This window comes from Balaenoptera acutorostrata, chromosome 12 (assembly GCF_949987535.1).
Source record: "Balaenoptera acutorostrata chromosome 12, mBalAcu1.1, whole genome shotgun sequence".
Lineage (NCBI taxonomy): Eukaryota > Metazoa > Chordata > Mammalia > Artiodactyla > Balaenopteridae > Balaenoptera > Balaenoptera acutorostrata.
This window is the reverse complement of record NC_080075.1, coordinates 47,901,230-47,914,116: the sequence shown is the minus strand read 5'-3', so window position 1 is coordinate 47,914,116 and position 12,887 is coordinate 47,901,230. Positions and strand designations below refer to the sequence as shown.

The 12,887-nt window shown below is 45.7% G+C and overlaps 1 protein-coding gene across 5 annotated transcripts in view; it reads left to right on the top strand.

Annotated features, from left to right (window-relative positions):
- SPTBN1 (spectrin beta, non-erythrocytic 1) overlaps positions 1 to 12,887 on the top strand; it is a 196,068-nt gene that overhangs the window by 159,893 nt on the left and 23,288 nt on the right. For all 5 annotated transcript variants that reach the window (XM_057558641.1, XM_057558643.1, XM_007190016.2 and 2 more), the window contains 4 exons: positions 4,365 to 4,455; positions 9,262 to 9,408; positions 10,690 to 10,953; positions 12,124 to 12,348. In XM_057558641.1, the coding sequence (XP_057414624.1) occupies positions 4,365 to 4,455; positions 9,262 to 9,408; positions 10,690 to 10,953; positions 12,124 to 12,348 (727 nt within the window). The remainder of the gene's footprint in view (positions 1 to 4,364; positions 4,456 to 9,261; positions 9,409 to 10,689; positions 10,954 to 12,123; positions 12,349 to 12,887) is intronic.

The window sequence follows — 12,887 nt, the reverse complement described above, 5'->3', positions numbered from 1 at the left end:
TATTTATTTATTTGCAGTTCCAAAAGATTTTTCTCCCTGGCCAGTGTTCTCTGTTAGACCCTCACCCCTGACTCCTAACTCTGCCTTGGTTATTACTGAAGTAGGAGGTCTGGGCAGATCTGGTTTGGAAGCGCAACCTGAGCGGGCCCTGGCTTGGTTCTGGACTGGCCGCTTCTCTCTGGGTGTGGCCCATCTGGGTCGGTCACTAGCCTCTGCTCCAGCTGATCTTCTCCGGTGCCAGTGAGCCCTGGGCCAGATTTAAGGGCTCGTTGTGAGACTGATGTCATCGAGAAACAACCTCTTCCTCAAGGGTTCTCTGGCCTTCAAGTGCAGCGAAGAGGAAGAACTTCTTGCTGAGAGCGTTTCCTTACTTACCTTCTTACCATGTCTAAGAGGGTCTACTGGGACCCTGGGCCAGATGAACATTTTACAGTGTGCAGTGGAGAGGGGAATTGCTCTTGCCCTGTAAAGATTGAGCTCCTGGCTTTAACCAGTCTGTCCTTTGCAGTGATTCAGATCCTAAACCCATATGCTCTCAGGGTGGTACTATGGAATAGGATGTAAGGTATATTAATTATAATTTTGTATCTGTTGCTTTTAAAACAGCTACGAAAAAGAAAAAGAAAAAAATCCCTCCACCAAGCCCTTCTTCAGTGAGTGTGAGTAGCAAGGATTGGGCAAGACAGGCTTAACCTGGAGGAGAAAGGATTTCTTTTCTCGTGTTGTTTTGTAAACATGATACACCATGTTCTTCCATGTTAGGTGCACACAGCTGGTCTCCTGAAGGCAGGCCGGGCCACTGGGGACACTTGTGTTCAGGCAGGCGTGCAGCTGCCTGGCAGCTTCCTCAGTGTGTTTATCCGTCCCCTGATGCTGCAGCTGCAAGGGCTTGTTGGAAGCAGTTGACTCTGTCAAGACCGGAGGCTCCTGGGTGTGAGAGAATGCTTCAGCAGATCTCAAGTGCTGGCTTAACCTTCCTTTTGTCCTTGACTGAGAGCCTGGGCCCGTGGGGTTCCGAGGCCTCCTGGGGATTTCTGTTGTTAAAAAAGCATTGGGAAGAAGATTTCCTACTATCCATAAGCATAAGAGAGATGGAAGGGGGATGGGGCTTTCCAGTGATCTGCCCTCAGGAGGACTACATTTTCTTATTTTCCTCAGCACGTGTTAACCGAATTCTGGTTTCACTTTAATATCCCCAGAGGCCTCGAGATCTGAAACTTGACCCCAGAGGACACTGGTCTGTTATAAAAAAAAATACACAAATCTGAGTTCCAGGTGGTGTCAGGGCGCAAGCTAAGTAAATATCTAACTCTTCGGATCTGATCCCCGTCCAGAAACATTCTGACGCTCCCGTGAAGCTATTTTTGTAGAAAGCAAAATCATCATAACCTGCTTACGTTCCGGAAATCTCATCGATTACCACTGAAGTTTGTTGAGAAGAAGTACTAGAACAAAGACACTGACTCTTAACAGATGTGGGTGGGGCGTGAGTGTCCTTTAAAGGGCTTGTGACTGGATGGAAAGGAGCCTGCTGTCCAAGCCTGCTCAGGGGGGTGTTGAACGGGTGAGCTTCCTGGCTCAGAGGGAAATTCCAGCCCCAGTGCAGTCCTGGGAGAAAAGGAAAAGTGCCCAGTTTCATAAAGCCAGACCTGATCTCACGTGGGAAAAAAAGCTTAAAAATCACCAACCCACTTTACTTAGGTACCTGTGGTTGTTTATTTTCCGTAAGAAACACAGTTAAGCCCAATACCTGCCTCCTGTGGTGAGGAGCTTTTGAGTCTCATTATAGGGGTAGGTGATGAGAGATGGAAAGAAAGCAAGAGATTTAACCTTGCCCCAAAGAGCACTCTTGGGAGTGTGGAAAGCTACGGCCAAGTTTAAGAAGGTCCTTCCCTATAACTAAATCCACGATCACCCTTTGAAAGACCTTCCCAAGTTTCACTTCCTGTGAATACCATTGGTGACCACCAATGCACGGTTAAGCCACGCTCACTTCTCTCCAGGGTTTTCTGAAGCAACAGCCATCTCAGCTGCCTGTGTAGCTGTTTTTCGTTCCACAGAGCACATCACTCAGAGGCCATCCTCATGCCTTCCTGATCTGTGTTGTTTGGACATGAGGCCTTAAATCACCATTTGGCCTTTCCCTCCTTCATGCACCCACCGAAAGAGGAAAATTGTCCAGGCAGAAGTCTACTGGGCACGTGTGAGTCTTGATTATATAAGACAGACATTCAAGATTCCGTCTGGTGGTATTTCTCTCTTAGTAAATTTTCTAAGTGTTTGAAGTTATTTTTACTCCTATTATTTCTACGAGCTTCAAAGTTGCACGTCCTGGTTTAACTGCCCGTGTCTCTGATTACTCCTTGCCATCGTAGCACTTTTGTGTGACGCTGGGGAAGGGAATGGGAACTTTCATTCAAGGCCTTTGGCTAAAGGCAGGACTCTTGCATTTTGTGACTTAACTCCAACTCAAAATTACCTTCCTCTTGAAGGTTTGCTTTATTTGCTTTCTTTCTCTTAAACCCCCCTACAAATAGTGACTGGAATTTGAGGGTTGGGAACTTGAAGAACTTTTCTTGACATTCCTTCCCCACCCACATTTTTAGATGACTAATTCCTTTAGTCCGAAATCACTAACAATCTTTAAAAAACATTTAAAAAATTTTTGATCTTTGAGAAAGGATAGCAATGAAGTAAAGGGGCTTTGGCCTTTATTTTTTATTATAAAAGCTACAATGTTAAAAATTCGGAGGGGAGGTGGAAACTACTACTTTTTAATCTCACCCTTAGCACATGCCATTTTAGTTTTTGCTTTTCCAGTTTGTGCCTTGGAGTTTTGTATCATTGGCTGTGCATAAACTCTTTTCATTTAGCATTATATGAGAAGTACTTTTCTATTGTTGCATTTTGCCTAAGTGGTATAAACATATTAAGACCCCTTTTCCTGAAGGTATGAAACCCCTTTCAACCGAAAAAAAAAAAAAAAAAAAAAGTCATCCTATGTATCAAGTAATTCCCTGACAGTATTATTTCCATTCATGTTATTGCTGTGTTCTGTAGTCGCCAGTACCTGTAGGAACAGAGGGCGTTTCCCTTTGGTCCCCAGGCAAGATGGTAGCTACAGTGCTGCTACTGTCCCTTGTTGCCAGCAGTCACTGCAGGCCTGTGTGACACATGCATCACTGTAAGGTCTTTCTTGCTCTTGAAGAAGGTTCTTTAAAAGCCAGTTGGCATGAGGTGCTGCTCCCTGAGCTGCCTTTTCTTGGTGTTGTAGAGAATCAGAGGTCGTGTTCTTCTTCCTCTCTGCCAGGGGGGCGGGCAGGGCTGGTCGAGAGACCTTGCCCAGGCACTGCAGCAAGAAATTGCTTTGGGAATTGGAATGAAAAACCAAACCTTCCCATTTGCACTCTTCCTTTGCCCTTCTTCGTACCCTTCACTTCGGCTGGCTGGCGCTTGGGTCCCTTGGGAATATGGGGGAGCTGTGTTAGGGTGGTGCTTCTCGATTCTCAGTGTGGTACGGCTCTGCCCCATGGCAGTAGAACCACGTGAAGGTAGCCCTTTCCATGGCACTCACAGCGTTCACATAGCTCTTCTTCACAGTCTGGTGGAGAAGCCCCTGGGCGGCGCGTAAAGGAGGCTTGCAGGGGAGTTCTGGCACCTCCGCAGCGTGTGCCAAGAAGCCCTGTGCCCAGCATCCGGGCTGGGGAGCGAGCACTCCACGTCCCTTGTCGCTCCCCGAGTTCAGCAGCTCCTTCCAGTTCTTTTAAGTTTCTCTGTTAAGGTTTTGTGCTTTAACTTCTTTAAACTTTGGTGACCCTTATCTATTAATGAAGAGTGGGATTGAGTTAGGTGTGTGATGTCACAGGTCTAAAAATTTTCTTTCTTGGTTTATTGTTGATTTGGGTGAGTTTTTCTCCTGGCGAGAATCTCATTATCAGGGAAGGTTCCTTTAAGCCAGTTACATGGTTTTATGCATTTTCTTAGCCATGTACGTGGCCTGTCACCCAGGTATGAGTTTCTTAAAGATCAATTTCATATTCTCGCCTAGTTCCTAAAATGGAGACCCTTACTCAGCACATGCTCAGGGTTTTTCTCCCCTAACACCAGATTTGTGAAGCTCTTTGGCCTGCATCCTGGCCTGTTGTGTGGCTGGGACAGGTGTGATGGTCTCTTGTACCATGGCTTACTCATTTGGAGGATGCTAAACTCTCTTGGTTATCTTGTCTCCTTGACATGATTGAGAACTGTAAGCAAACTGCTTTCAGCATATGTTGAGACCCAGGAAAGAAGCTGAGTTGTAAATTCTGCATTTCAAGATTCCCTACTTCCTCTTTTTAAAATTATTTTTCTTATCTTTGTAACAGACATAGGAAGAATCGTGAGGCAGCCAGTGAGCTTCTGATGAGACTGAAGGACAACAGGGATCTTCAGAAATTCCTGCAAGATTGTCAGGAGGTGCGTCTCCTTTTAACCCCTCCTTTCCTCTCTTCTCACAAGAGCCGCCGAGCATTTGGCATAAGAGCCCTTGGAATTATAAAATTAACTGAGGCCAGAAATTCATATCACGTATATAATTGGCAGGTGGGGCAGTGTCAGTTCTCCAGCCTACAAGCTATCATTCAGAGTAACCAGATTATTACAATCTAGAATGTTGTAGTCTAGAACTGTGCTGTCCAATACAGTAGACACTAGCTACATGTGGCTGTCTCATTTTAAATCAAATGAAATTAAGAGTGTAGTTCCTCCATCATACTCGCTGTATTTTAAGTGCTCGGTAGCCAGCTGTGATTCGTGGCTGCCACATCACATGGACAATGCAGATGTAGAACATTTCCATCGTCAAAGACAGTGATATTCTCAAGTATTCCGTAACCTAAAAGCATCTAATATTATATTTTAAACTATTTACAATAACGCACATTTAATAGTACAGAAGGAAAGAACTAAAAGGAACTGCAGTTGGCTACCCAGGTAAGAAGAAAGATTTAAAAAAAATACAAACTGACTTTCTTATTCACTGAAGACCTTGAAATATCCATCTTTCAGGCTCCTCAGGTGTCTGTCTGATACGCCAAGAGCAGTAATCCTGATTTCAAGCTCTTGAGTTTTAGCATGTGGTATTAATCTGATGATTCTCAAACTATTTCATGCTCCCCTGATACATGCATAAACAAACTGGGGAAACTAAAGTTAGCCAGAAAAATGCAATCTCTCTGCAAGCTAGTTGGAAAAAAGCATCTAGCTGACTTCACATGTGTGAGATCACGAGCACATCGTATTTCACTGTCTGCCAGAGAACCACAGTGAGACCCAGTCCTCTCTGGTTTATTAGACTTAAATCCCACTGGAGGCAGAAATGGGATGAAGAATATCCAAGTGAAGCTGCAGGGACCTTGGGGACGGGGAGTTTGAGGGGTGGGGAGAGGATCAAGGTCATGTGCTAAAAATATGACTGGATTCACCACGAATCCCTCACATGCAAACTTATAGCTGTGTGTTAAAAGAAATGTGGCTCTAATAACAGCTGAGTCAGAGAGATGGTGACAGAAGCGATCCTTCATGTCCATTAAACTGCTGTCTTACTGTGAATCTTAAAATATGCTTTAGTAGCTAAACCTTGAGAAGGGAAGAAAGCCCCTCAACTATGTGGCTTAGGGTCTACTGGCTTTCAGGGCCACACTGATGGATCTAGGTCTCTCGGGGTTTGCCTGGAGCCAGACAGGCTGAGGACAGGAGTGCCTCTTCAAGTGACACCTGAGCATTAATAACCCATTTGAATAGGATGCTCATTTAAAGAGGCATTCACGTCCCCAGACAAGGCATAGGGAAGAGTAACGGGCTCCAAGGTTGGCTGTGTAGAGTTGCATGATGTGCTGCAGTGAATACCAAGTGGCCCTTCAGTAATGGAGGGAGTGAAAGTTGTCAGGAGACGTTTGCAGCCTGGCCTGTGCCTTCCCCAGATCGAAGGTCCCTGAAGTACCTTGATGTTTCCCTTGAAGCACCACCAGGGACTTGTTCTAACCTCAAGACATATTGGAAGTGCTGTGCTGGGGAAATCAGTGGGATTCCATACCCTTCCTTAAAGGACAAGTTACTGAGATGAAATTCATTGACCTGAACATGGCGAAACCTGGACTAAATTTGGGAAAAAGAATGCCAGGAAATGAGCAGGAAGTGAGAGGTCGGAGGAACCTTTGAGAGAAGCTCAGTTGAAATTTCCAGCCCCCGATTTTCCATTTACATACGTGTGGATTCGAAAATAGAAATGTGTGGGAAAAGTAAGCAGAAAAAACGATAGTCCTTCCCAGTTGAATCACAGGAAATAGTTTTAGTAGATTTTTAGATCTTTGTTAACACTTGTTCCAAATTAGCATCCTTAGTTACAAGGAGTTCCCTCCTTAACACACACCAGTGACTGTTAGGCACGCCCAGAGGGCTCAGCCCTGCACGATTTCCCCTCGAAGTATGCACAAAGGTTTTGACTGGGCTTTTTTGTCCTGGAGATGATTCGCAGGTCTCTTTGTGACTGCTCGGCCAAGTCTCCCTGGTTTATCTTTCTCTCCTTGAACCTCGTTAAGAGTTAGCACAACCATAGGATCTGCTAGGGATACCACATCAGCATATATAGTTTCCACATAGTGACGGAATTTAGGTCAGGTTTGGGGCTCCAAAACCCTCAGTGTAGCAGTACAAGCAAAGGGGTGATATTATTATTAAGAGATAACTATTCTTTGACTATAAACTTTCCATCATTCAGCCTCATTAAAATACACCCCTTTTAAGCCAGAACCCCTGAGAATGGAGCTTGTGTGTGGACCAGCCGAGCATTTGAAAACCTATCTATTATTGTGCTGGTGGATTTTTACAGAGCACCCAGAGGTCAGACTTAATACTATTGCTGGCTGTTGGTATTGTTCAAGGTCTAGAGAATCCAGGTTGTCTGGCTGTCATGCTCCCTTCCTCGTGGGTTAGAGGCTAGAGGGGGCTGGGTTGTGAAATCTGCCGTCATTGCTAACCCCCCACAAACACTTCCTGGATGGGGAAATTTATCGCAGCGGTGCCATGGGAATGAGCAGGGCCCACCTAGTCCCAGTTATAGATAGCGATACAAAGAGCATCATAATTTTTGTACTGTTATTTTAACGTGATATCCTGAAAAGTGAATGATTTAAAAGGTACTGCTTTTCTGTTTTATTCCCTCCCACCGTACCTCCTGTTTTCTGAAATTGATTTCTTTTTTCCCCAGGAGGACAGTATAACTAGACGTGGTGGCACAGGGATAGCGAGTTCAGTGCTTTGCTTTGAGCTTAATTCAGTGATCAAAGCATTTTTTCCTATCCTTTTCCAATCTGCACAGTGTTCTGTTCTGCAGAGAATGAGTATATTCTTAAATGACCTTTGTAAATGCCCACAAATAATAACTGTGGTTCTGATTCCAGAATGCTGATGGAGGGTTGATAAGCTAGCAAGTTCCGTAGCTCCATTTCATTGTGCTGCATTGCACGCTGCTTTATCTGTAGGATGATGTGTTCAGCAAAGAGCAGATTTGTTTATAAGCCTCTGATTTTTATGTAGCTCTTTTTTTAAAAATCTCTCTTGGGTAGCTGTTTATGAATAGTGCAAATATGTGAATGTCCTTTGCACTTCGGATAAATGCCTTTTATTGTGTTTAGTGTGTGTGTACAGAGTACAGGGGAAAGTTTTACCATTTGCTTTCCTTTTAACCTCTTTTCTCCTTAGATTGAATGGCCATAGCATTTCAGATCTTAGTTACTCAGGTAACTGGAAGGAAAATAGGTAATGCTTTTAAAGTAGGAAATTTAGTGTCTCGGCTGTTGTGTAACAAATCTATGCTCCTTGCTTACAAAGGGCTTTATGAGATTTACTGGGTTTTTTTCTCTTAATAAAGCGTGACATCAAAGATCTCACTACCTTTTGCTTTCAACCCCACTCCCTCCCGTGTGGTGGGTGAGTATCCTGAGGAAAGTAGGGATGGTGCCTGGGGGTTCACGCATGTGCAGATCCGGGGTGCTCCCATGACCCGCATCACCCTCCTTGACATCATTTTCAAAGAACAGACTTTGTATTGTTGAAGCAAATTTATGGGGAAGGCTTTCCTAGCAGCAGCCCAGGGTGCAAGTGAATGGCCTCGGAATTGTTGATTCTGTAAGCGTTTCTGTTGGTTTTATGCACCATTTCTAAACCTTTGGTGATGGGACCATGAAGCAGTTTGGGTGCAGATTCGTTGTGGCAGCAACTGGTGTAAGAGTGGCTTCTTGTGGTCACATTAGGAGAAAGGGCACAGCCCCTGAAGACGTTTGCTTCTGGTTCCAGGCTGATCCTGCGTTTGTTTGCGTATCTTTCGCCTGGGCAAACAAAAGCTCTTCCTGGTTAGTGCTGGTGTGGCCAACTACAGGCAGGCAGTGAGGAGCCAGGCAAATCAGGATGAAAGCCAGCAAGAGAAGTGTGTCCAGGAGCCAGGTTGGGCTGACTCCCGCCCCAGGCTTCTCAGATCTGTCTGTCAGTGGCTGGCAGGCTCTGTGAAGAGGCTTCCTAGAGTTCAGATCCAAGCAAGACATGTTGGGTCTCAAAATCAAGTCCTGTGAAGTGTTCTTGGTCTGAATGGAAGGTTCTTTACAGACAGAGGCTATAGAAGAAAAGGCGAAGGTGACTCAGACTTGAAGGGAGCATTGAGAGGGCATCGTTGCTGCCTTACCCCTATAGTGAGCAAGTTACTTATGCTTTTTGGCATCCCCATAGATAGGCCTGTGAAGGAAAAGGGAGGGATAAAAGAGTAGGGGCTTTGGTTTTTTTAAAATAAAAGAACTAAAAGGGTAAAAAGATTACCGAACAGAGTAGAAGACACTTAATCATGATTAACATGGTATAGCTGGCACGGCTATTTGAAGGAGAAAGAAGGTTGTGACTTAGCCTGGTTAGGGCAGAATTTTAAACACAAGCCTTTGGGGGAAAAGCTGTTTAAGGGTGCCAAGCAGTTTGAAAGCTGGGTCGGGGCACTTTTGTACTCCTGGATTTAATGTTAGATACATAGTTGGGAGCAAGGCTCCAGTACAGCGTCCAGACAGTGGGGATACCTGCTGTGACGGGTCAGAGTTGTAAAGTGAACGTTTGGCTGTCTGTTGACATGGAAGCATGGAGTGTGTGTAGTACGACATAATGGCTCTTTCCGGGCACAAGAGAGGCTGATGTCTGTGATCACAATCTCTGAAACCTTCCTGATTTTTTTTTTTTCTTTCCTAGCTGTCTCTCTGGATCAATGAAAAGATGCTTACAGCCCAGGACATGTCTTATGATGAAGCCAGAAATCTGCACAGTAAATGGTTAAAACATCAAGCCTTTATGGCAGAACTCGCATCCAACAAAGAATGGCTTGACAAAATTGAGAAGGTGAGTTAAGATGTTTGGTGGGGCTCCGTCAGTGTGGCCGTGGTGAGTAAACGAACTGGGTGGAAATGAGCTCCTTTGTATTTAGCACGTTTTCCAGCATATTTGAGTCATATCTGACCACATACAGAAGTTACACAGCCGGGAGCAGTCCCACCTCCACCTACCAACTCCTGACTTCAACCCAGCAGAAGGGAGAAAAGCAGAAACCCAACCAGGTGGCACAAAATGCCTGCTTTGTCTTTTTTTTTTTTTTAATTTATTTACTTATTTATTTATTTATGGCTGTGCTGGGTCTTCGTTTCTGTGCGAGGGCTTTCTCTAGTTGCGGCAAGTGGGGGCCACTCTTCATCGCGGTGCGCGGGCCTCTCACTATCGCGGCCTCTCTTGTTGCGGAGCACAAGCTCCAGACGCACAGGCTCAGTAGTTGTGGCTCACGGGCCCAGTCGCTCCGCGGCATGTGGGATCTTCCCAGACCAGGGCTCGAACCCGTGTCCCCTGCATTGGTAGGCAGATTCTCAACCACTGCGCCACCAGGGAAGCCCTGCTTTGTCTTTTGATGACTACTAGGAGTTGAGTTTCTGTGGTGTGTCTCATCTGCTGCACCTGATGGACCGCAAACCCCTGGGGCGGCGTCCTCACTCTGTTGATCATGTTATGTGTGCTGGACTGTGACAGAGACTGAGCGGATCCACAGAACTTAGAAATATTATATATTTTAAATAATCTAAAATGTGTTGCTTCGGCACAGGGAGGTTCTCTGCAGCACAATAGAACATGAATGTGACATTCCCCACCCACCCTTCTCTTCCTTCACACTCTATATTGTTTCAAACTCTTAACAGTTAAAATAATGTATTATGGTCTCTTGGGGGTGATGTGGAGGGGATGGAGTTTTAGGTTATTGGCATTAAGTGTCCCTAAGCCCCAGCAATCACTTGGTGCTCCACGCCTGTGAAAACCACAGTAGGCCAGGCCATTGTCAGTTTTGTTGAGCAGTTAACTCTATGTGGAAAGGCTGCGTGTGCGTGTGTGTGTGTGTGTTGAATGACTAGGAAACTCACAGATCAAATATCTCAGGTTTGTTTTTCATAGTGACACCTATTCTCCTGCAAACTGCATGTATGTGTGTTTTCCATTAACTCTACGTGGAAAGGCTGCATGTGCGTGCGTGTGTGTGTGTGTGTGTTGAATGAATAGGAAACTCACAGATCAAATATCTCAGGTTTGTTTTTCACAGTGACACCTATTCTCCTGCAAACTGCATGTATGTGTGTTTTCCAGGAAGGAATGCAGCTCATTTCAGAAAAGCCAGAGACGGAAGCCGTGGTGAAGGAGAAACTCACAGGTTTACATAAAATGTGGGAAGTCCTTGAGTCTACCACACAGACCAAGGCCCAGCGGCTCTTCGATGCAAACAGAGCTGAACTCTTCACCCAGAGCTGTGCAGATCTGGACAAATGGCTGCACGGCCTGGAGAGTCAGATTCAATCTGACGACTATGGCAAAGACCTCACCAGTGTCAACATCCTGCTGAAAAAGCAACAGGCAAGTGGCTGTTTCCCTGCCGTGGTCCTGATAGTCTTAACTCGCCCACCGTGTTCTCAGACATCCCCTTGGTGTGGGAAGGGATTTTAACCCAGCACAGCGGGCTCTGACAGCATCGTGGGACATTTCCAGAATCAACTGGAAAGACACAGTAGCAGTGTTGGGTGTCCATGCGTGGAAATATTCTTTCATTATCATCTTGGTTGATGGATAGTATCACCACTTAACAGTTGAGTAAATATTAATTTCATTTAGTCCGCAATTTACATGAAGGAAAGTTATCGTGTTTGCATACTTCGCTGTATAACGTCTAGATATGTGATAGTTACCTGAGTTGTTTGGGGCACTTTATAAATAATAAAAGAAATTTGGGGTTTTTTGCATCACAGTTAAAGCCCTTCTAAGGGCCAATGAATTTACTCTGAATTGAGGAGGAAACAGCTCTGGTGAGGTTGAGCAAGCAAGTTGGTGGCAGAACCCGGCAGGAGCTCCCTGGGCCAGGTTTGCAGGGTGTGGCCGAGTCCTCCCCTACCTAAGGAAAGAGTCAGTCTATTCTCAGACGCCAGCCCCTTGTCTCTAAGCCGGCAGTGTGTGGGCTTCCCAAGGTGGTCTTTCCTGAGTGAGAGACCTCTGCTTCTGCTTTTGCTCGTGTTCCTCATGTAAATACACAGTTAGGATGTTTTTAGCCATTATCCAGTGTTTTAAAAAAGAATAATCAGCTTTCTGATTGAAGAAATCAAGAGAAGATGGTAACATTGGCTGTCCTTCTGGCCTAAAAGAACTGGAAGCAGAAGACCTGACTCCTTCCTGGGAGTTAAACTGGTTTCCAACGTCGTTACGGCTTCTGAACAGGCAGATGAAGACTGGCCTTTCCCCATAATTAATTCTTGTTTCCCCTGTCATTTGCCTCCTAAGTTCCTGGATAAACTTGACTGTTGCTCCCAAGTTGAAAAAAATCTTTCTAGGGATTTTTTTTTGAAAGATCAGCTGACGAAGTGGAGAGCTAATTGCTGGTTCGCTGGCCATGCGGAACCATTTCTTGGGCTCTCCACTGTATCAGTGAATATTCTTGGGTCTTCCATTTTGGCCAGTGCCACAAGGGAACATTTTACAGCACCCTCCGTGTGTCCGTCGTCTCGGGTGTGAAGGTGGGTCTGTCTTCGCCCTCAGATGCTGGAGAATCAGATGGAGGTGCGGAAGAAGGAGATCGAAGAGCTCCAGAGCCAGGCGCAGGCCCTGAGCCAGGAGGGGAAGAGCACGGACGAGGTGGACAGCAGGCGCCTCACCGTGCAGACCAAGTTCACGGAGCTGCTGGAGCCCCTGAGCGAGAGGAAGCAGAACCTGCTGGCCTCCAAAGAGATCCATCAGTTCAACAGGGACGTGGAGGACGAGATCGTGAGTACTTCTCCGCCTGGCCAGCCTGGTGCCCGTGTTCTCACTTCTGGGCCCGACCCACCTCGGTCACGTCAGTGGGCTGAGCCGTCCCAACCCTGCTCCGTATATCCACACAAAATGTAACTCTGTTTTTCTGTCGGGTTTTCTAAAGATAACTCAAGGGTTTAATGCCCCTAGAACGGTAGTTTTAAAAACAATGAATGAGGACTCACGGAGAGTCCGGTATTGAGGATGAAGTGAGGTCTGGAAGACTGGCCCGTGCCCTGTATCGGAGAAGAAGGGCAGGCTCCCCAGGCCGCCCTTCCCAGTGGGATTCTTTTTCTTTTTCTAAATTTTATTAAAGTATAGTTGATTTATAACGTTGTGTTAATTTCCGCTGTACCGCAGAGTGACTCAGTTATACATGTATATGTCCTTTTTCATATTCCTTTCCATTACAGTTTATCACAGGATATTGAATATGGTTCACTGTGCTGTAAAGTAGGACCTTGCTGTTTATCCCCCAGTGGGGTTGAACACACTTCCTCTCTCACGCTGGC